This window comes from Coturnix japonica, chromosome 15 (genome assembly GCF_054131305.1).
Source record: "Coturnix japonica strain WE chromosome 15, WE-NBRP24, whole genome shotgun sequence".
In the NCBI taxonomy this organism is placed as follows: domain Eukaryota; kingdom Metazoa; phylum Chordata; class Aves; order Galliformes; family Phasianidae; genus Coturnix; species Coturnix japonica.
Genome location: NC_140677.1, coordinates 13,757,504 through 13,779,381, shown reverse-complemented (window position 1 = coordinate 13,779,381; position 21,878 = coordinate 13,757,504). Strand labels below are relative to the sequence as shown.

At 37.3% G+C, this 21,878-nt stretch overlaps 1 protein-coding gene across 5 annotated transcripts in view; it reads right to left on the bottom strand.

The window, feature by feature from the left end:
• Positions 1 to 303: 303 nt before the first annotated feature.
• Positions 304 to 21,878, bottom strand: part of NUP210 (nucleoporin 210) — a 52,028-nt gene continuing 30,453 nt past the window's right edge. For 2 of the 5 annotated variants that reach the window (XM_015874797.3, XM_085516540.1), the window contains 20 exons: positions 21,047 to 21,175; positions 20,203 to 20,330; positions 19,403 to 19,538; positions 19,007 to 19,069; positions 18,469 to 18,648; positions 17,869 to 17,949; positions 17,402 to 17,533; positions 17,049 to 17,207; positions 16,102 to 16,193; positions 14,658 to 14,832; positions 10,781 to 10,956; positions 9,205 to 9,422; positions 8,590 to 8,726; positions 7,828 to 7,951; positions 6,702 to 6,848; positions 4,878 to 5,128; positions 4,104 to 4,323; positions 3,490 to 3,585; positions 3,279 to 3,362; positions 304 to 2,238 (listed from right to left, as the gene is read on the bottom strand). In XM_015874797.3, coding sequence (XP_015730283.2) covers positions 2,138 to 2,238; positions 3,279 to 3,362; positions 3,490 to 3,585; positions 4,104 to 4,323; positions 4,878 to 5,128; positions 6,702 to 6,848; positions 7,828 to 7,951; positions 8,590 to 8,726; positions 9,205 to 9,422; positions 10,781 to 10,956; positions 14,658 to 14,832; positions 16,102 to 16,193; positions 17,049 to 17,207; positions 17,402 to 17,533; positions 17,869 to 17,949; positions 18,469 to 18,648; positions 19,007 to 19,069; positions 19,403 to 19,538; positions 20,203 to 20,330; positions 21,047 to 21,175 — 2,829 coding nt within the window. In that variant the 3' untranslated portion in view covers positions 304 to 2,137. Of the gene's footprint in view, positions 2,239 to 2,911; positions 3,065 to 3,248; positions 3,363 to 3,489; positions 3,586 to 4,103; positions 4,324 to 4,877; positions 5,129 to 6,701; positions 6,849 to 7,827; positions 7,952 to 8,589; positions 8,727 to 9,204; positions 9,423 to 10,780; positions 10,957 to 14,657; positions 14,833 to 16,101; positions 16,194 to 17,048; positions 17,208 to 17,401; positions 17,534 to 17,868; positions 17,950 to 18,468; positions 18,649 to 19,006; positions 19,070 to 19,402; positions 19,539 to 20,202; positions 20,331 to 21,046; positions 21,176 to 21,878 lie in introns of those variants that run through there. The other 3 variants (XM_085516537.1, XM_085516536.1, XM_085516538.1) reach the window with 3 other exon arrangements.

Genomic DNA, 21,878 nt, shown 5'->3' with positions numbered 1-21,878 from the left:
CCATAATAACACAACAGTAACAGTGTAAGAGCAGCACTTCTTCCAGTGATCCACATTAATGCAAAAGTTGTTTCGATGTTATCTTCTATGATCTATTCCATCATCTCCCCTGATGAAATATGTCGTAAAACAAAACCAATGTGAAAACTTTCACATGAAAAAATGGCTTATCGTTGCACTGGTGGTGTGGAAGGAGAGGTATACTCACAAAGGCTGGGCATGAAACATAGGAGAGGAAGTACAGCTAATAGGATTACATGCTAAATTCTGAGTAGCCACAAAAAGGAAAGTTTGTCAGCAGTATACTGAAGGATTCTTACAAACCTTTATTAAATAATACAGATACAAATGATTATTTACAACCAAATTGTCCATTTTTAGTAGTAGTAGCATGTAAGGCACACTTTTTCCAAAACTAGAAAATAAATTATACAAGACTCAGAATAATGTGTAACAGTGTCACTTCTTCTGTAACATTATATGAAACCAAAAATGTATACCATACACTGTTTGCCATACATTCCTTCAAATCTTTTTTCTGTATAATTCTTCACACTTTGCAGGAGATCACTGTCATTATGGTCCTTAGGGGAGTCTATACACCCAGAATATTATTCACAATTAAAACAGTGATACTACTTACATGTAAACAATCCCTCATCTGTCAGCTATGAAATACTGTTTGCATATTAAAGTTACTGTGATTATGATTATAATTTTGCAAATGAAGACGTCCACCTGAGTTACTATTTTCTGTCCTCAGGGAAGTATCTAAGGACCAAGAAACATAACAAGTCCCATCCAATTAGTTTCAAAATCAATTTGGAAAGAAGTTCAAGTCACCACACCTCACTGCCATCTTGTTTAGAAGGCAAAAATATATATGAACATACAGTGATCAGCTGCCTGATAGAGCAGAATACTTTCTGATGTACTCTGAATTGTGCATTTTAACTCTGTGCGTCCTTGCAGACAGGGAAAAAAAGCTATAATAAACCAATTTAAAAAAAAAAATTTCTTATGCAGCAAAACGTTGCACTGTATTTAAAAGACTTACAAATGTGCTCTTGATAATAGGATATTCAAGTACAAATATTCCTCAGTCTGGTCATATCAGTCACATTTTTCTGTATAGTTTAATTCTGGATGTGACTGTATTATTATGCACACAAACAAAGAGCTAAGCAGATTGAACCAACTGAAAAGGTCACCCATTCTAAGTATGAAATAAGCCACTTACTTTCCAGTGCATCAGGTAACTAGTGGTAACAAGAGGTGGCTCAGTTTTTATTGAGGTACTTCTAGGTGTAAAATAACCAATATAAAACATATTTTTTAATCAGCATCAGGTAAAATAATTGCCTTCAATTAAAACCATTTACTATGAGAAGAAAATCCTCTTAGAAGGCACATGCTTTCACATTCCCAATCCACAAAAGTGCTTACACAGTAACAAGACAGGAAATTGCAGCTGTACCCAGCGGAAGCCACACTTGTAAGACATTAAGTTTCTTTTTTTGATTTTTGGTTAAAAAAGCAAAAAAAAAAAAAACCACCAAAACAAAACAAAAAACCCAAAACACATCAAAATCTATTCACAGTTGTTCCAGCATTCCTGATGTTTAAACAGCAAATTAAGATGATGAATCACATTGTAAGGCTAAACATAAGAATACTCATCAGTGCAGTACGTTCCTGAGTCCAACTCAAAATTAAGTATTTTGAAACACACAATCCTTCATATTTTTGGCTCATATTTAACCTGTTTTTCTATTTCCCTTTTTCAAAATTCTAGTGAAAAGAAAGTCTTTTTGCAAGAGTAAATAAACTTGGGTCGCTGTCACTTAGACAATCTCTAACTGCATGAAGTGCAAGAAAGCAAGCTTAGCATGAACTCTGCTTTTTGCCTATTCATCCTCATCAACTTTGCATAAAGCAGCAGGTAAAATAAATTGCAGAGAACTGAAGTACATAAAAAAATGCAAAGAGCTCTAAATATTAGAAAAAATAAGTTGGTTATTTTCAGGAGATTATGTAAGTTGCATTAAAACAGCAAAAGCTCTGAAATTTATCCTTCAAGGCACTATTTTCCCCACTCCATCTCAGTCCAAGCTCATGCTGAAGAGTGCTGTTATCTCTAACGGGAACCATAATCAGTGCTCCAGAGCGTGGACGATGGAGTTGTTTTCCTGCTTGAGGACTGAGGGCTGAAGGAAAGCACAGGTGATACAGAGAAACCTAAAACAAAGGGGAAAACAAGAAAAACCATCATACTCAGGATTGGTGGAGGAAGTAGGAAAAAAATAACTGCCATCTAACCATCTATTCTGAGTTGAAGAAGCCCTTTAACTTACTGGCTGTTGAAAAGAGATCCCATATGTATCAAAACCTTGTAGGCCTTTCATTAAGAACTTTGATTAAAGAATTAGTGAAGCTTTCTGAGGTGGACACAACACATTTCACTTCAGCAAATAGCTTTCAGGTTGAACTTCCCATATTTAATTTGAAGTGTCAGACATTTTTCAAATAGGACTGTAAGTCTCTAACACCTTTAGCTATGTTTGTAATAATGTGTACATTATTTGCTACTGTTCATCATGGACTTCTGCAATAAACAGACATTATTTATATACCTCTGAAAGAGTTTGATTCTACAATACTGCAATAAGTAAAACAGGAATTAATTACAATATCAAGCAATAAAGGTAAATCCAAGTGCAAGACAAAAAGCAATAAAGTAACAAATTATTTCCTGAGCAACATAATTAAGCCTTCCATAGATCTGTGCTCTTCATCCCCCTAATATCTGCCCTTCCCTGCCTCTTAAAGGAGCCCCAGTTCCCAGAACCTCACAGCTTGTTGATAGAACAAGAAAAGCGGCCATGCTGCAGCTCAGCTGATGTCACACAAACTGACCAACCAGCCAGCTGCTGCCAAGCACATTGTATCAGTAACCGAGACTGCTTTACTTCCCCTTGGATCCTTGTGGATCTCCCCTCTGCCCTCCTGGTGATTTTCATAAATTCTCAGACTTCCAGCACACCCATTTCCAATGCTGCCACATCTGACAGGAGTTTCAAAAGAATTAGTGATGGAGAAGAGGACAGTTGGGGGAACATGGAGGAGAGATCAACAAGAAATTTTCCAGGAACTGGCACAAAGCCTGTTGTCATTTAACTCAGAATAGAGACAATTAGAGACGCATCCCTACATTCAATTCAAACGCAGTACATAGATTAATCAATTACTTCATTTGTAACTGGGTAACATCTGCTTACTGTTATGGCTGTGTTGAGGAGGCGTCCTTGGGGTAAACGCCGGATGAGCGTGCTGTTCTTTTTGTGTGAAAACTGCATGATAGGCTGCAAGACATTGTTAAAAAAACATGACTTAGTACTGACATTTTTCATTTGTATCTCACTACTAAAGCACTGCATGAAGTTATATATATATATAAAAAAAAGTTACAGTGACGTTTTATTCTCTTACCTATGATCATAACAGCTGTCCCTGCTAGTAGTGCAAAAAGCGTGAAGAACATTACTTGATAGGAATCTAGAAAGTGGTGGAATAGACTTGCTCCATCTGTAGAACCAATTAAGAAAGGACAATATTAAGTAACGAGCACACTTTGTCTCTGCAATTTGCTTTAGTAGTTATTTCTTCAGTCTTTTGGCTCCTTCGGTTTGAGTAGTTATCCTAAATAAATTTAATCAACTTAGTGTGATTTCAATACTAATGACTATAACGCACTCTTCAAAATTTACCACTGACAAATTAAGACACTGACATGCAGCGTTCTTTATTCTCCTCAGGCCCAATTTGCTAATCATTTTTGTTCTAAGAGTAAACAGCAGCAAAGCAAATAAATACTGTTGGATACTCTAGCACTGGGACATTTATGCCAACTTCAAGTATTTTGGGCTGGCCCAAAAGGAAAATATATTCTGCTTTGGTTTTAATGAGCAATAGCACAGTGAGCTGTTTGAATGTCAATGATACTGTGAGCTGTCAGTTCAGATTTTAACACACCAGACTGTATCATCTCAAACACTAATGTAATTTATACTTTTATTCTGGCACAAGTCTAGAGATAAACTTACGTCTCACTGGTGCACCGGTTCTGTCAGTCAAATAAATTACTGTCACTGGAATAGTGATAGTCTGGTCAGTCATAGGGCTAGAGACAGTTAGAGTAGTTGATAAGGATCCCTGGCTTGAAACTCTTGGATCAGATAGACTAATGGTGTAGACTATGTAACTAGGTAGCCCATAGGATTTCTCCTTCTCAAATGCCTTCACCGTTGGTGATCCACATTTTACCTGCCAAGGAAAAAATAAATAAATAAATAAAATAAATTAAAAAAAAAATCACATGAGAAAACACAGCACACATCCAAATCCTAGGCCATACTTTAGAAAAATGTTGTACCACAAAACCGAGGGCAACTCACCTCTCAGCAGGAGCTACACTTGATTGTAATATTACACTCATACTTGAATCACTTCACTCCTGTTTTTTAAGGTTGCCCTACTAACTGCTGCTTCTGTGGGTCTCAGCCAAACACATGAAAGCATCTTCTATTGGGTTCGTGAACGGTGGGCAAATAACTACCCCTGCCATGGAGACCAAGCAGATTTCCTACTCCCCAGTCTGTGCTAGTTAACACATCCCAGCTAGCATAAAGGTGAGCCTAACACACTTCTACCTTGAAGCAGAAGTGAAAACTGGGAAGAATGTATTAAAGATGAACATTTCCAAATCAAAAACAATCTTGAGATGGTAAATGTGGCAGAGTCTATTTGGTTAGAAAGTTGCACGTTACAGTTCAAAATCCCTTCTAACAGTGATTAATATTTTCCAGCAATACACTCACCTCCAGGGTATCAAGAATTTCAGTGGCACCAAATATTTTCACATCAGCGCTTGTGTAATGATTACTTAAAAGCATTTCTGTTTGGTCAGTATAAAAGCCAGGATTAAATGGCACCTCAGTGCCAATCTGTTCTCCGGAGAACTGACTGCCTTGGATTGAAGCCGTAACTCTCAGCGCTGTTTTACTCATACTGAGATGCTTCAGTTGCTTGTCAGTAAGCCTGTGCATTGTGATGGAACACGTGTAATGTCCTACAAATACAAAAGAAGTTGGACTGGTAATTGCTCTTTTAGGTGATTTGGGGTTGCTGTTTGTTTGTTTGTTTGTTTGTTTTCCCCCCTCCCTTCATGCAGAATGGGATCTTTGTGACATCTCTGGAGAAGAACTGATAGATTCAAATGGAATCAAGAGTAGGTGGGTGAACTGGACGCAGTGTATCACTCACCCAAGCATCATAGTCCTGGCACTAAAGCAGCATAATTTTTGCCCCAAACTAAACACTGCAATAAGTGCAGCAAAAAAACCCTCCTGCAGCAAGGAAGATTCAAAGCATAACTAACCAAGCTCTGCTTGTTACTTAACAGTTTTATCCTTATTTTCTTCCCCTAACAAAGTACCAGAGGCAGCCACTGTTATGCAATGTGTAGCAGTGTTTTAAACGATGGGTGTAATGACTAACTCAGTGGACAATCTGTCATTTCCATACAATTCATGGTACTGTGGCTCTTCTAAAAATCATCCTGTAGTTATGAATCAAACATTGTAGACAACTTTCACAATATTAATTCTGTTTTAACAGTATCTGGTAATTTTCTCCCTTTTCAAGTCTCAGTTCATGATGCTTTGCAATTATGTAAGAATCCCAGCTTCCATAAAAAAAAAAAACAAAACACCAAACTTACAGCACTTAGGTGGCAAAGAAGCATCAAAGCTCGATAAGTTCTAGACATGTTTAAACTGCAGAATCCAAAGAATTCAAAATGTATCATTTTCAACTGATTTTTCACTTTCAAACTGTTTTTTCCTCATTTTAATTATTAAGGTTAGTTATACTTCAGTAATGACAGTGGCAGCACTTCTAAAAGGTCAGCACCCAGTACAAAAGGTTTTTGACTCTGAACACAATAATTCAGTGAATTTTAATGATCCTCAATATCCAGATGATAAAAGTCATAATTCCTTTTCTTATCGCCGTCTTCTACTGCATTTAAATATATAGCAAAGGTATTGGTGTCTATTAAGAACACACCTACAAACATTTAGCAACAAGCTCTTTATTACTGCAGAGGTTTTCAGTTTTGGAATGTTTGCCACTAGAGTGGTCATTTGAAGCAGCTGAAGAAGGAAGCATTTTGCTTAGTTTAAGAGACCAAGCAAGGATACTTAAACTAAACTTTGTATCACTTAATAAAAATGGGGCCTGTCATTCTTGTCTCAGTTAAACCACATACAAGGTACTTATTTTTATTCTTGAACTACTCAGCTGAAGTACAGTATCACAGATATCTATATTGCTGCCCCTCTCCACTGAGTACTTCTTCAGCATTGTATAAAGCAGAGATTTTCAGCCTTAGAGCAGTAAGTCAGGAACAAACACAAGGAATGGGCTGCCATTGATTTCTAGAGAACATATCATTGTCATTATCAAATGCAGAAAACCCTTGAACTAAACAAGATGAGCATACATTAGGGACTCACTGAAGCTGAGATGCAAGACAACAAAGCTCAGAGGCTTCAGCAGAAAATCTGTTAGGGCATTTAGAATACACTGCAGCAGAATTCAAAGTGTCTGCCTACAGCACATGGCATCTTCTTTTATCTTACCTGAAACTGCATCAAATCCAGGTTCTGCTGTAAATATATCACGTGCTGGAAAGTCAAATGCATCACTGTCAAATTTTAGATGACAACTGATAATGGATTGTGGTTGTAATTCAGCAATGGCTTCAATCTGAGCAGGCAAACATTCCCCTAAGGGAAAGGAAAAAAATAAAAGTAACTGCAGGGCTCCCCCATAAAAGCAAAAGCATAGTTTGAAATAGCAAGTTATTCTCCTGCCTCCCACAAAAGAACTGCTGTCTTTTTTTCCAGCTAGTTTCACAAAATTATGATAACCTTAAAACATATTTCACCTAATCTAAATAGAGTAAATGAAAAGTTCACATTTATATATATGTGTGTGTGTGTGTGTGTGTGTGTATAACATATATATATAAAACATACATACATACATATAAAACATATGAATTCATACACATGTGATAGGAGTAATTTGGTTACAGGAAAGAATGAAGTAGAGTTAACTTTCAGCTCAGACGTGCCTGCTGGATAACTTATGTGATCATGCAGTCTTGATTTATATTTCAGTTTCTGGCAAGATGTTTGTAAGTGGGATAATAATTTACGTAAGATACAATAAAATACTGCTCAGTGAGTGTTAAGTGTTGAGGGAATGACAGAAGGAAACTACGATCAAGCAAAATACAGCTTATTCATTAAGCACGTGAGAACATGATACATTCTCTTATTTACTACAGAGTTTTAATTGATGAAAGTATTCATTAAAAAATTAAAAACATTAAAGCAGTTGTCAACCTTACTGAGCATGCTTAACTTCCTGAGAAGGCAAATGCAATTAAATGTAGAAGCTAGTATTCAGCTGATTGGCTCTTAACTATTTTTTTAATATGATCAAAACCAACCCTTCCATTATCTACTTATTGCGTTAGTCGTGAGATTGTAACAGGCTCAGAACATGGCCCTGTGCTTCCCAAAGCTCCTGGGAGTCTGGATATGCACTACAGATCAATGGAGAAATTTCTACACCAGCTTCACAAACCCTTCAAAAACACATCTATCATGAATATACAAACATATTTTGCAATAAATAGTCAGTGTGTATACATACATACATATGTGTATATATATATATTGTTTTCCTCAAACATACCTTGCAAATTTTTATTTCTTTCCCCAATCAAAACTATTACTTTCGAGGCTGCAACTCCTTGTACGCTGGTTTTCACTCCACTTATGTGCATTGCTGTAGTCCTCTGAGGTGTGTTAATCGATACCTGAATAAAGGATGAAGTACGTTTGTAACAAAAAGTGTATTAATAAACAAAATGAATTATCAGCAGAAAAAACTGAGGCAAAATGTGATTGGATTGATTGCTTATGTTAGGATGATGCAGTGAATTGCATCAAAAGTACAACTGCAATGTAGAAAAAAAAACCCAAACACTTAAATAGTTCCGATCAATGGTAATTTGTAACATAGTACAGTACTTAAAACTTCCTGACGACATTTCTGCCCAAGCTTACTTAAAAACTTGTTTAGCATCTGGAAACACCGTAGCCAAGCAATCAAAAGTACAGTATAGGAACAGTATGAGCACAAACCATGAACCATCAATGTCAGATTATACTAACACAGGTGATTAAAAAAGGAAGAACAAGGTAACTTTTGACATATCAAATGTTCCTGCCTTGTGGTTAGAAAGCACACCTAAGCATTTCTAAGGTTTTCTCCTTCAAAATCATTTAGATTTCTATATTTATTTTTCATTTACCTAGATAAACTATATAACTTATAAACTGTATAGATATATATAGTGTACTTATTGCTAAATATAATTAAAATCCCATTGGACGTATTTTTACTGAAGCAAACAAACTCCAACAGTTCTGGTAGGATTTATACCTTACCTACCTCTCTATATGTTTTAAGTAATCCAGGAATCTCATAATAGACAGTGGCAACACCAGAATCCCTTGCAACAGCTACACCAGTCTTGGAGTCAATTTGAACAACACTATTTGAAGAAGAGCTCCATATGCCTGGCAGGCCTGTAAAGACACACCATTTGTACACTGCATAACAAAGAGTGAAATGCCCCAGTGACATAAGTGGTGTCTTTATGCGTACAGCCATTGTATAGGCAGCATTGATTGCCACCCATGCACACAGGCTGACTTGCAGTTACCCAGACAAAAGCCTGTTAATACTAAGAATAAAAACAGAAAGTGAAGTGATACCATCACAGTAATTTCTTTGCACGACTCCCATTAAAAAATCAAACAGCCTTTCAAGCCAAGAGAATGGAAAACTCTGAAGTCTGATGCTCACGAATTCCATATGAGCAACATATTGCATGGTACAATTAAAATTAGAAGAGCTGATCAAAGCTATTTTTATCATTAACAAGAACAGTGACATTTGATTCTGAGAAAACATTATAAATTATGCATCTAGTTTTCCCGAGAAAGAGTCAGACTGATGTCAGTTATATTGCTGCACAAACAGAATGACTGACACGCCACTTACCTTCTTGGTTTATGAGCAAAGTACTCAAGCAGAGGACATCACCTACAACCACATCAGTGAGTTCAGGAAAAATGGCATGTTGCACAGGAAGGGGGATGTAGTCTGCAATTCCACTGTGTTCTGCATCCCAGACTTTAAGCAAGGTCAAGCCTACGTTTACAGTCCGGATCACAAATGTGTTGTTTGTGGCTCCTTTCCCAATCTGTACAAAGTCATCTCTACACACACACAAACACACACACAAAAAAGAAGTGTGCCTCTTTTAAGACAAGTTTGCTAATGTCTTCATTTCTACAATAGATAGCATGCACAAACACTGTTTTCAGATGCTGGATATCTGGTTTTCTCTGATTGTTACCTTCTATCAAACAGTGACAAAATAAGGAAAATGAATGTGATTTAGGTGTTGCTGAGGTAAATTTCAGTTCCTATATGGTTAGGCTGAAGAACTACTGAGGTTATAACGCTGTATGGAAACTCTCCCTGAATTGTAAGAAAAGCAGAGTTTTAAAAATTAGGTTGTTTCTTTTCTTTTTTCTCAGGGAGCTAATAAGGAAATATGCCAGCAAGATGCAGCTTTCCAACCATGTCTTTACCAAGTTAAATTGAAATTGATTACAAGTTCTGATATTTCCTAACATGCAGCACTCCCAAATGCACTAACAAAGCACGTAAGCATACACAGCACGAAGACTGGCAGCACCACAGAGACAGCAGTCAAAGTCTTGAGAGAAATAGAGCTGGGTCACTGGAGTGCTGCATCTGAGGTTAACGAGCGATGCTTCCGTGTTTGGGGCTAATTACCAGCCCTGTGCCAATGCAGCTCTGGCATGTCCAGCTTGGAAGCTATAGTATTGTTATCTCATGGACCTCTGTAAGCTTCAGAAACTGCAAATCATTTAGGTAGAAGGACAGAAAATCTTGAATTCAACTTCTTTCCCCTCCCTGACCACAACCCCATTGTTTTGAATCAAGATCTGAGTTGTAACCAGGATGTGTGCAAAGCACAATATGCGTGTTATGGAATTAATGATTGTTTACTAATGACCGAAGAGGGTTGTTTTGGGATATTTATTAGTTTTTGAGGCAAAAAGCAGAAGTTTGTGTGAGGCTTGGCTTTGCCATACAAAGACTGTACAAGCTTATCTGAAGAGACAGCCCAGAAAATCTTATATAAGATATGAGACAGTGTAGCATGGCTCTAGAAGAAAAGGAGAGGCAAGATGAAGCAAATGTTAATAAAATCAATTGTTTATATAGGCTGCTAATGTATGCAATCAGATGATTGAGTCACTTAGAGCAGAAATGTATCCCAGGAGGCCCCACTAGGGATCATTTTTATCTGAGCAACTTTCCATTTGCTAGAGAATATCGATTATATGAACTGGAACTCCTTTTTCCACACTGTCTCTGAAGACCTCAGAGAGGAAACTCTTTCTTTTCTGATCCCAGTCCAAGTTATATCTTCAACTGGTATCTTTAGAGCAATTTTTGTTCCTTGCCTACATGCATTGGCCTACATGCATTCAGCATTGTGTGTTCTCTGTAATTACATCCTGCAGCAGATACCACCTACCTGTTCGTTGCAAAGTTGAGCACAGAGTTATGTGAATGGAAAGTATCTCCAGAATTATCATGAAAATGGACTGTGAACATCAGTGTCACACCCAGGGGTAGAGCCAGTAATGCCTCTTTGTTTTGTGTACGCAGAATAGGACTCATGGAGATTCTTAGGTATGAGATGGGGTAGACCTGTAAAACATCACAAGTTAAAAAAAATTACTTTTTTTTTTTTTTTTAATGCCTCTATAAAAAACAGTTATCTAAAAACATCCTTGCTATGCAAAGCCTCCTATAAAAATCACTACCTGTATGTTCAACCATATGACAGTACTGAGACACGTAGCTTTTATTACTCATACATATATTTCACATTGGGAACTGAAGAAGGGAATACTGAAGCAGACCTCAGAAAACACATTGCTATAACATAAGAAAAAACTGTTAAGCCTTCCTTGGCATGCATGAGAACAAGCTTTCGCAAGACTTCTCTCCAAGTAGTTCTCCAATAATTCATCCCTTGGTTACTAGAACAGGAGTAACCTGCGGTGTTTGTGAGAGTAAGGGGATGAAACGATGGCTGCTTGCCCAAATCCCTTGTGCCAGGTGAGACAACTGAGATGATGTGGGCAGATTCTAATAGCCTTGGCTCTGCCAGGAAGAAGGTTTGCTCAGAGAACACAGGAGCTATAACTGTAAAGCTGCTTCCTGGTAATCCCGGTTAAATAACATCAGAGACTACGCACCGCTGCCCCTCAACCAGGACTGCTGTGGTCCAACACTGCTATCCAACACAGGCTGATAGGAGTATAAGAGATGAGAGCAGTCAGGGCTAGCATTTGACAAATCCTAGCTGGTCAGCAGGCTGCATTTTGCTGCCTCTCCTCAACCAAGACAGAAGTTAAGGACTTGTATTCTAAATTCTTTGGAGAAATCTGACAGAACATCCCCACATGCACCCCCCCCTGCATTTTTGTACTATCACTCCTCTGAAGGAAGTATATCTCCAGATAAACACCTTACAACCTTTTATTCATTTAATGCATTGCTATTCTTGATTAACTTAGCTGAGTTAACTAACAAAAATACACAATGAAAGAGAGAAAATCACCTATTCTTTATGTTACAGCTTTTGGAAAATAAGTAATGGAAGGAAAGAGAAAGCCAAAATCCTCCCCCCCCCCAAAAAAAAAAAAAAAAATTATATATATATATAGCTACTTTAAATGAAGCCCTCAAGCTTATCTTGTAGGAAATTCCCTTTATTCCAAACTAAGAGGCTCAAGCTAAAACGTACAACTCTGCAATTTGAAAATGTACATGTCAAAACTTAAAAGGGAAAGAACAAATTTGGCCTCAAGCAAACAGCATCTTTGGTGCATTTGGAAAAAAAAAAAAAAAGTGGCTAAAATATCAGTATATGCAACTGTCTACTCCACAAACCAATATATTAAGTTAAAATATCAGTGCACAGTCAGCTGCCCAACTAGAGCTGAAGCAATGAGCTAACAAAAATGCTATTTCCCTGACAGATTTTCAGTCTGGCTTTACTTTGAGATTTCAGAAACTGGCCCATGAGGGACAACTTCTAAATTTAATATTGATGAAAACAGCTATTTACTGTTAAAACATCTAAGTTTTTAAAGTACTTGCTATTTAAATATAAATACATATATTCAACTGAGCACTACCAGTAAAGCTTCCATGCTAAGGTTTTGTATACTATCACTCTTTACTTCCACTGTCCTCCATGACTTATATAAGCTTGCTTTTGAGTGAAGTGGAATGTCTAAGCATTAAGTGATGCTGCTACAGCAGCTTGGTTCTTAATTGCAGTCAGTTGTAAACAGACAAAACAAGAACTTACAGTAAGAAAGGACAGAATGAAGGAGAAAACTCTGCCTTACAATGACACAACAAGATTCACACTCATCTGCTGCTCTGTCACAAGTTTTTATATGTGACCTTCAGCAAAACCACTCAAACCACACAAGTCCTTCATATATAAGTAGATGGCAACAGTAATTTCTGAACTTAGAGGTTTTTTTTTGGTGGTAAAAAATGCTATTTCCATAAAACTAGTATGGTCCTAATAAGTACAGAAAAGCAAATCTGTTATACAGGACGCTGAACAGAGATGGTTTTTACTAGAAAGATTTTGAAGACTTAAAACCATACTGCACTGGCTGCAAATCTGCAATAACATAACTTCATATGGAAAGAATGCACAAAGGGAGAATTTATCTTCAGCGCCTCCGTATGCTGACTAAATGTCATTTGAGCCATCTCCCAAGTCATTAGATGTCTTTCACTGGCTAGATCCAGCCGTGAAGGGAGGAAACAAGGTCATCTGTTACAGAGCTATATGAATTTATTCCCTACCACCTAGCAGCAGGAGTAGCATTAGTGAAACCAAGCCATCATTTCTTCTTTCATTCTCTTCCCAGGATGAAAAATCTATGTGCTATTCTACAGACAAATCTGAACACTGTGGTAAAAGAAGATTAATAATAAAAAACACAATCAAGCCATTTCCCAGTGATTATGATAAGTAACTCACAAATAATTTAAAGTCAGCACTTTGATTGTGTTTCCCTTTTAGCTGGGACATACTAGAAACATGCTGACAGAGTATAAAGTGATATGAGGAAGTAGAGCAGTGGGTATCTCAAGGCTCACGCTGCCAGATGAACAAAGTTCTTGTGACAAGGACTTTCAAACAGAAATAAAGGATCACAGAACTGCAGAGGTTGGAAGGGACTTAAGAGATCAGGGAGTTCAACCCCCCTGTTACAGCAGGTGCCTCACAGTAAGTCACACAGGTAGGTATCCAGATAGGCATTCATTGAATAACCCCACAGGAGACTCCCCAACATCTCTAGGCAGCCTGTTCCAGTGCTCCGTCATCCTTACCATAAAGAAGTTCTTCAGCATTTAAGAATGGAACTTCCTATGTTCAAGTTTTAGGCCATTGCTCCTTGTCCTATTGCTATGCAGCACAGAGAAGACTCTGGCCTCCTCCATTTGTCCCCCACCTCCCTTTAGATATTTATTAACATTTTTTAGATCCTCCCTCAGTCTTCATTTTCTCAGGATAAACAGACCTAGGCTACTCATTCTTTCAATATGTTCCCTAAAGGACTTAAGTGCCCCATCAGTAAGATGCAGCGTACTTAGCCTAACAATATTCAGTTTAAGAGATGAAGTTTAGGGTAAGAAAGACGTTTAATTTGCCTGAAACTAAAATGCTGAAGTTTTGCTATCTGTATTGCCCCAAGGCACTCATATTTCAGGGCAATCTGGACACGCTCCTTGCCAGCTCACCAAACACAGGGAACATCAGCTAACTTGTAACATCTGATGGGGTATGTCTTCTCATGCAGAGACTCTCAGTGTGTAAAATTTGAATTGCTGGGAAGCAGCAGAAAAAGCCATGTTTTGGATCTGTACAGCTACATCCGATGTCCAGAAAATCTAGGTATTCCATGTTTTGTAAGACATGCCGTATTCATAACCATCACCCAGATATCTACCTTTTTTGTGTCATACCAAATGCACGCTTATGACAGTAGCATTTTTTCTTTTAAAAAAATCTTCTATAGTGATCAACCTTCCAAGATAAATGTATGTATTTTTAAAGACAAACCTTTAAAGGCATATCGACGCAAAGGCCTTCTTGTAACCTATACTGTATTTAAGAATTTGTTGGGATTCAATCTTTACTTATCTAGCTTGTAAACTCTTTTCAGAGCCCACAGCTGACTATTAGTTTCTCTTCTTTATATTTTTCAGAATTGAAATCTAAAGTATACAGTTTACTGACTCTGCTGCAGTAACAAAAATTGTAATAGAAAACTAAATCAGTTTGACTCTAGCCAAGAGAAAAATAGTACCTTAACGGCAGCTACAATGGTCTGATTAATCCCAAATGATTCTTGTGAAATTACTTCAATTGTTGATGAACCTATTAAAGACCCAGAGTTCAGGAAACCTCTCTCATCAATTTTTACAACAGGCACTTTATCTGGACCATCCAGGACACGGTAACTCAGTGAAGCCACTCGATCCCTTAAGGAGAAGAAAATACAAATTAATCAAACTTTCAAGGACGCAAAAGAGAAAACAACAAGAAAAACAGAGAACTTCCACGAGTAAGCAAAACCCCAAATTACAGCAATATGTGACACAAACCTAAGGCAGTCCTAATTGATACCCACTTTTCCATATCTTTGCAATAAGAGCTGAGAATACTGAGATCTAATCAAAGAGAGAAAACTTCCAGCTCTAATTCAAGCTCAGCTGGTCGAAGACTCATCTGGGTTTAGGAATGTAATCTAATTGCTGTCCACTGCCATGCAGTATTATTGTCACTCCTGATGCAAACATGATTCCAAATAGTATTGGCCAGGGCTGCTGCATGCAGCTCCAGTGGTCATCTTCTGCAAACAATATTCAGAGGCAGGGTCAATGCTGGTATTAGAGATAAAGTCAGGGACATGATTACGGAGATCTCATCAGCTTTCAGGACACGGTTTTGACAACAAGGTTAATTTCTGAAATAACTCCACATGGTATTTGCATATCAGTAAGTGAGCATATACAAAAGCTCAGTGGTTGGCACTGAGGCATTGGCTGCTTTTGAGTATAACATCACAAGTTCTGAAACGCTGTAATAATTATGTTCATTTTACTCCCAAGCTCCTCCATTGTGATAGAAATGCTCTGTCCTAGGAAGGACAGCATTCAAACTGTATTTCGGTTGCCCTTTTCTTAGCAAAAATGCAACTCTATTTGATTGCAGAATTTAGACGTAGAGACTGTAACAGTAGATAATAAAGATAACCAGGAAAAATTTAAGAACTGCTGTCTAGCAACTTAATCATGAATTAATAAGAAAATTGCTTCAAAAAGTAACCAAATAATAAGCCCGAAACGAGCCTGAAAATGAACTATAAAAATGGCATCTCATTTGAAAATGACATTTTCATCTCAAAAATCCAATCACAGCCTGAGTGCAAGAAATACATAAAACTATTTTCCATAAAGCCTTGATTGCCCATAAAAACTCTAGTGGAAGAACGCTACTGCTTCCTGGCTCAGCATCTTTTACAATAAGCATCTAGAAGTCCCAAATACTGAACAAAATCAAACTACAATCTAGTGAGTACAAGATTTGACAAGAGTATAGAAATATTTCCTTCATCATCAGATAAGTTGTGTATTACATGGATGCAATGCAGTACCTTCTTTAATAGATTGAAAGAGCAGAAGTGATTTTGAACAGAACTGCTAGTTTTGATAAACTGATAGATCAGAGTATGAAAAATGGTCTTTTACCTGTTTGTCTGAAGTTTAATAAAGGAATTTGGTGACATTAAGATCTGTTCTGTTTCTACATCTGGAGTGACTAGATGAAGTTTTTCAAATACCTGGAAAATAAAAAGCACTTTAGCCTACTGCTGTGCACAGCAAGTCATTAGTTCCATTTATTTCATCTTCAGAACAACAAAAATACAACACAAAAACTCAACAACCTCTATAGCCTTACACATAGCATGAATATTTGAGAATGGGATACGCAGTGTCTTCTGCATATTATTCTGAAGAGCATTCATTTCTATGGTCCTATTGACACTATCAAAAGCAGTGTGAACAATGAAGTATATCTGTCAAGTGAAGCAGCGTCTGACGCTCCACATTCACCCAGACTACTTGAGACTACCATAAGCTGATCCCAATGCGATGCCCACAGAGGTACAAGGCCTCCTCAAACACATCCTCCAGCTTCTCTAAAGCAATCCACTTCACATACTCAAACTGCTCTTCAAAGCATCTTAAATGGGAACAACCAGGAGATTCATTGCAGGAAATGATTCCTGATTCAAATTAACATTCTCTCACAGACATACAAGTAAACACTATACACAAACATTACGAACATGCAGAGAGAGAGACCACAGAACCAAACATTTCGTACAACTCTAATAACACCACTTAAGTGCAAAACCCAAATCATCTCAATATCAGGTGTTCAACTCTAGAAACCAACTTGTGAATTTCATTCAGGCAATTCAGGTCAGTACGTAGCAGTTCAGTGCAGAAATGTGCCAGAGGTTGGGGAACTTGTAGTTTTCCAAATAGAGGCAAAGTGTAAAACAACAGTAAGGGCTCAACGATAAAACAAAGTCAAAACTACATCTCTGTATTTCAGATTCCTGGCTTCAAATACAGACTTCATTTCAGCTCTGAAATACACATTAGAGACTTCTATTACATGATCATACCTGAATTTGGATTTCATCAGACAGTTCTCTTGCCATGTTGTAAAACTGATTGGCTGCAGGGTCAAGGACTTTTACAACAACTTTCAGGCCTGTTCTTCCCTTTACTTTGCCATAAACATCCATTGCAAAGTTATATTTTGCAGGAAGCTGAAAAGACGCCTTGGACAGGAGAAAGTGATTAAAATTTTACTCATGGAAAGAGTTGATGTTGATACAGAGGAAGGATCACACCCAGTACAGACAACGGCCCTTTGTTTCAAGCAGCGATATTTTCTCAGTCCCCATTGTGTAGCAGTTTCCTTTCCCCAAGATACACATACATTCAACTGTGGACAGATGCATGCACACATTACCTCACTGTGTCTTGTCTTTATGTCCAGAGTATCCCTCTTTGTGACAGACCAGTGGAACGTTAATCCTGGTACTGCATTGCCAAATGAAAAAGGAGTCTGACTACTGGTGATGCCCATCACATAAACTGGCATCTAGAAACAGAGAAACCACTTTGTTAGGTAATTTTAAGATGATAATTAAACCTGCACAGAGAAAACCATTAAGCTTAAAATTAATTGATCAAGATATGGTACTTCTTATAAAGAAAATTTCTTGGCTATATATACATTGCAAGCATGTACCACACAGAAAATTTGAACAACCACCATCTTGAAAGAAGTACGTTCTGATTCTCTCATTTGCTACCTGATCTACAAAACACAAGCCACTCAAAGCTTTGGTGATATACAGATGGTGTAATCACAAACAGTCACAACCTGCAGGTCAAATTTTTAAGGCAATACAAACTAATCATAAAGCAACTGACCTGTGTTCCAGTTTTCATACGTGTGATTGGCGCTCGAATTCTAACAGCTGTCAATTGCACTACTTCAACTTCCACTTTGTCCTAAAAAGGAAGCAAGGCATTTTAAGCATTTATTATACATAAACTTGCTGGTTTGTTATTATCTAATCACCTTTGCCATTTGAGCTTAAGAGACAACAGATTCCTTAGGAAGCAGCTACCTTCTGACATCTACTAACAAGATGCAGCTAAAATATAAGGTAATGCAGGGAAGGACAGCATTCTGCTGTTTTAGAAAGGTTTCTTTAAATGAGTTTTTCAAGTCCACGCATATAAAACATACCACTGATAACACCTCCTTGGGATATTGGTAGAACTTAGATTTGAAGTACAGGAAGACTTAGCCCTTAGCTAACTGTTCAAGGTATCCCTTGTGTCAGCAAATGCATAAGTTCTTGCTCCAGGTAGTAAGAAACAGTAGTTTCCTTAGGGAGATGAAAACTCAATAAAAAACAGAAGATAACAAAACTAATGTAAAAAGACCATTTGCCCCTTTTCAACCAAACTAATGAGTTACACACTTTTCCAGCCACGAACAGCGTCAGAAAACAAATAAATCACCTGGGACACAACAACAAGCTTCCCCGTCTCCGCATCAACAGCTTGCACCACTCCTGTTACTGTCCCATTCCCTATTGCCAGTCCTCTGATGAGCCCAGTGCTGTTCACTGATGCAATCTTCTCATCAGTGATGGAGAAAATGATGTTGGATTGAGGTTGAGGGCCTCCTTCTGAAGTGATCTAGAAATAAAAACACAAGCCAACAAAATTCATTCATCAGATATTCAGATAAACATCACTATCCCTCTATGCTTCATTTCATGCTGGTGATAGATTTACTAACACCCTCTTGGGATCCAACACTAAAAGAGCTCACACTCTCAACACAAACAAAACTCAACACAAAACTTTCAATCCAGTAATACAATCAAGTGGGTGGCAGCTCACAAATAAAACTGTTTTCTGCTTGGGAACAACACTCAATGTAACGCAATGTACATTGCAAAATTAAATGGCTACTCCTGGTTAAATAAATGGTAAACATTTATTTTAAAATAAAAATGACAAAGGAAAGAAAATACACTAGAAGAAGCTTTACCTGAATCACAGCTCCAATAATTAGGGTCACTTGCCTTGGCAGTAATCTAAATGGTGGAAAGACCTCAAAAAGGGAAAGAAAAAAAATAAATGAAATAATGAATACACATGTTCATGCTATTTTGATCAAATTATTTCACAAAACATTATATATCCACTAGTGTAAAACTGTCTTTCTATTTGCTTAATTGCAGTAAATTGAGCATGCAGAAACTAAACTCTTCACTTGCAATAGAAAAGCACCAAAATCAGAAACAGACTAGAAAGTAATTTCTGGGCAGAATAGATTATTCTGGCAAAATAATCATTATCAATCAGTATCAATGACAACACTCCCGTGCTTACATAGGTTTTGTCTTGTTTTTATAACAGACATATTTAATCTAAAATTATTTACTTCAATCTGTTGTGGAGCAGAATTGATTCTTTGTCCTCTTTTGTCAGCAACAGATGCAGTAAGACTAGTCTGACCTATGGCTATCCCATGCACCAGGAAAGCAGCAGTATGGTCATCAAGGGCTTCACCAAGTGGGCTGTAGCAAAGAAATATTAAAATAGAGAAGTTCACTGAATAAATTACATGAATAACAAATGCAAGGGACTTATTTACTACATACCAGATTTATCATAAGAATTATGATGTGATTACATGTTAGGCAAAATTATGCATCATCTACAACTGTCACAGTTACAAGAAACAGCTCTTTATAGCCTGTATTTCTTTTTAAAATGAAATACTTGAAATGAAACAAGATCATTAGATGGAAAGGCCAAAACTGTCAGGGGACCCACTAACAATTTGACAGGTATAGACAATAGTGGCACAGGCTTCAAAAACATACTTTGATGCTCTTTAACGGAGTGAGATGGATGCAGCCATACAGTGCTGCACAATGGATACACAAACACACACCTCCCCATACTAAGTGGAAAGCTTGTTTTACTAATTTGAACATCAAAATTCAACTGTCCAAGAAAACTTTTATTCGTGATTTTTATCATTGTGTTGTAAGCTTGAAAAGGAGCTCCCAGGCAATGAGGATTTAACCCACCTGTTCATAACAAACATTATCAAAATACCAATAAGTAACTGTATGCTACTGGACATCCAAGACAGTATCGTTATTAATTTTCAGCTTATTCTTCCTGTAAACATTTGCAGATTAATAGGGAAAAAAAGAACAACCATGAACTTACACAAGTGAAACAATCTGGGATGCTGCTCTTAGTTTTAGATCCATGACAGCAAAGTATTTAGCCAGAAAAGGTTTCTTAGAGTCATCCAGAACTCTGATGAAAGCCTTAACTGTTTTTCCAATCTCCACCTGAAATACAGGCAAATCCAGTCATTCCTCATTCTAACTACTTTAAAAATAATTCTTATTTATAGGCATACATGTTCTTTTCTTTCATATTACGCTTTTAATAGAGCATTAGAGACAAGACCCAAAGGTCAGATTCCTGCTGATTTTAAAGAATAATTCCTGTCAGCTATGCTTACTGTCAAATTAAATAAATGAATTCAGGTCTTTCAGTTGGCAAGGATGTAATTAAAACATCCAGAAATATCAGCACTTATTTTGTATAAGACCCACAGAAGCTGGCAAGGAAAGTGAGGTGGACATTTTTTCTTGGTGTTCATTTTCAAAAACTGACATACAGAAAATGATCTTGGGGCAAAATATACTCCTAAAAGAACAGCTCTCATGCATTTCAAACAACAGGAAATGTAAATTAGCGTGTTCATATAAATGATGAATTAACATTGATGTCTAAAGGCAAAAAGTTGAGATTGTAGTTGCACTGAATATGAAGCAGGAGATGCAAGATATTCTGAAAGGCTTATAAAATAATAAATTTGGAGGGAGAAGTAGGTACAGCAAGGTAAAACTATTTCTCTAAGCTCATACAGTTGTAGTAGAAGACTACACCAGCCACCACACTGTATTATCTTGTACACTTCTTAACTTTATGCTCATGACCTGCACAAAGAATCACAGCAATCAGGATCAGCTTTTAGCACTGCTTCAAAGATACTAACCTTGTCAACCACTCGGACATACAGTTCCTGTATATCAGAGACATAAACTTCAGCTTTGGCTGGTTCAGGAAAAGCCAAACACAAATCATGAACCATTACAGTCACTGACCCTGGAAGCAGAGGATGCACCTACAACCAAAAGAAAATTCTGTTATAGCAGTTCTTATTTTCATTAGCCTGCCTTTTATAGAACAAATTTATCTCCCTTTTAGGGCAGAATCAATTTGATGCAAAACTCTCCAAGCCTTCAACACAGAATCTTCAGCTAAAGAACTAAAACATATTTAACCAGTATCAAACTACTGAGCTAGTATAAATGCGCTCTGGGCAGCAATTGAATTAAAGAATTTTCATCTAGAAACATGTCTGGCATCCTGTTATTGTCCTTCCGCCATCAGAAGAACAACACAACAAATCAATCAATGCAACTTTCATCCTAAAGAACTGAGAAACAAAATGATTTGAAAAAGACTCAGGGTTAGAGACTATCCTTGTACAGCACTAATACTGCATCCTAAGAGACTCATTCAGACTCTAGGTTTTCGGGGTTTTTTAATTTTAAGACTACTAGAAAGTGAGGTTCTCTCTCCGTATCTTACAAATCAATCTCAGTTTGCACTTCACAAAGCCTATCTTGCCAGAACCATTCCCTTACTTAAGCTCAGAAGCTTTGTTCTGAGGTTACCATACACACATCAGTTCAAGCACTGCTTAAAGCACAACCTCCCTATGAGAGAGAGGTAACTGAAAAAGTACTGAGAATTTAAACATTGCATAAAACACAGAAGAATAAGTTTATCTCATCTACTTTTCCACATCAGTATGACAGGAA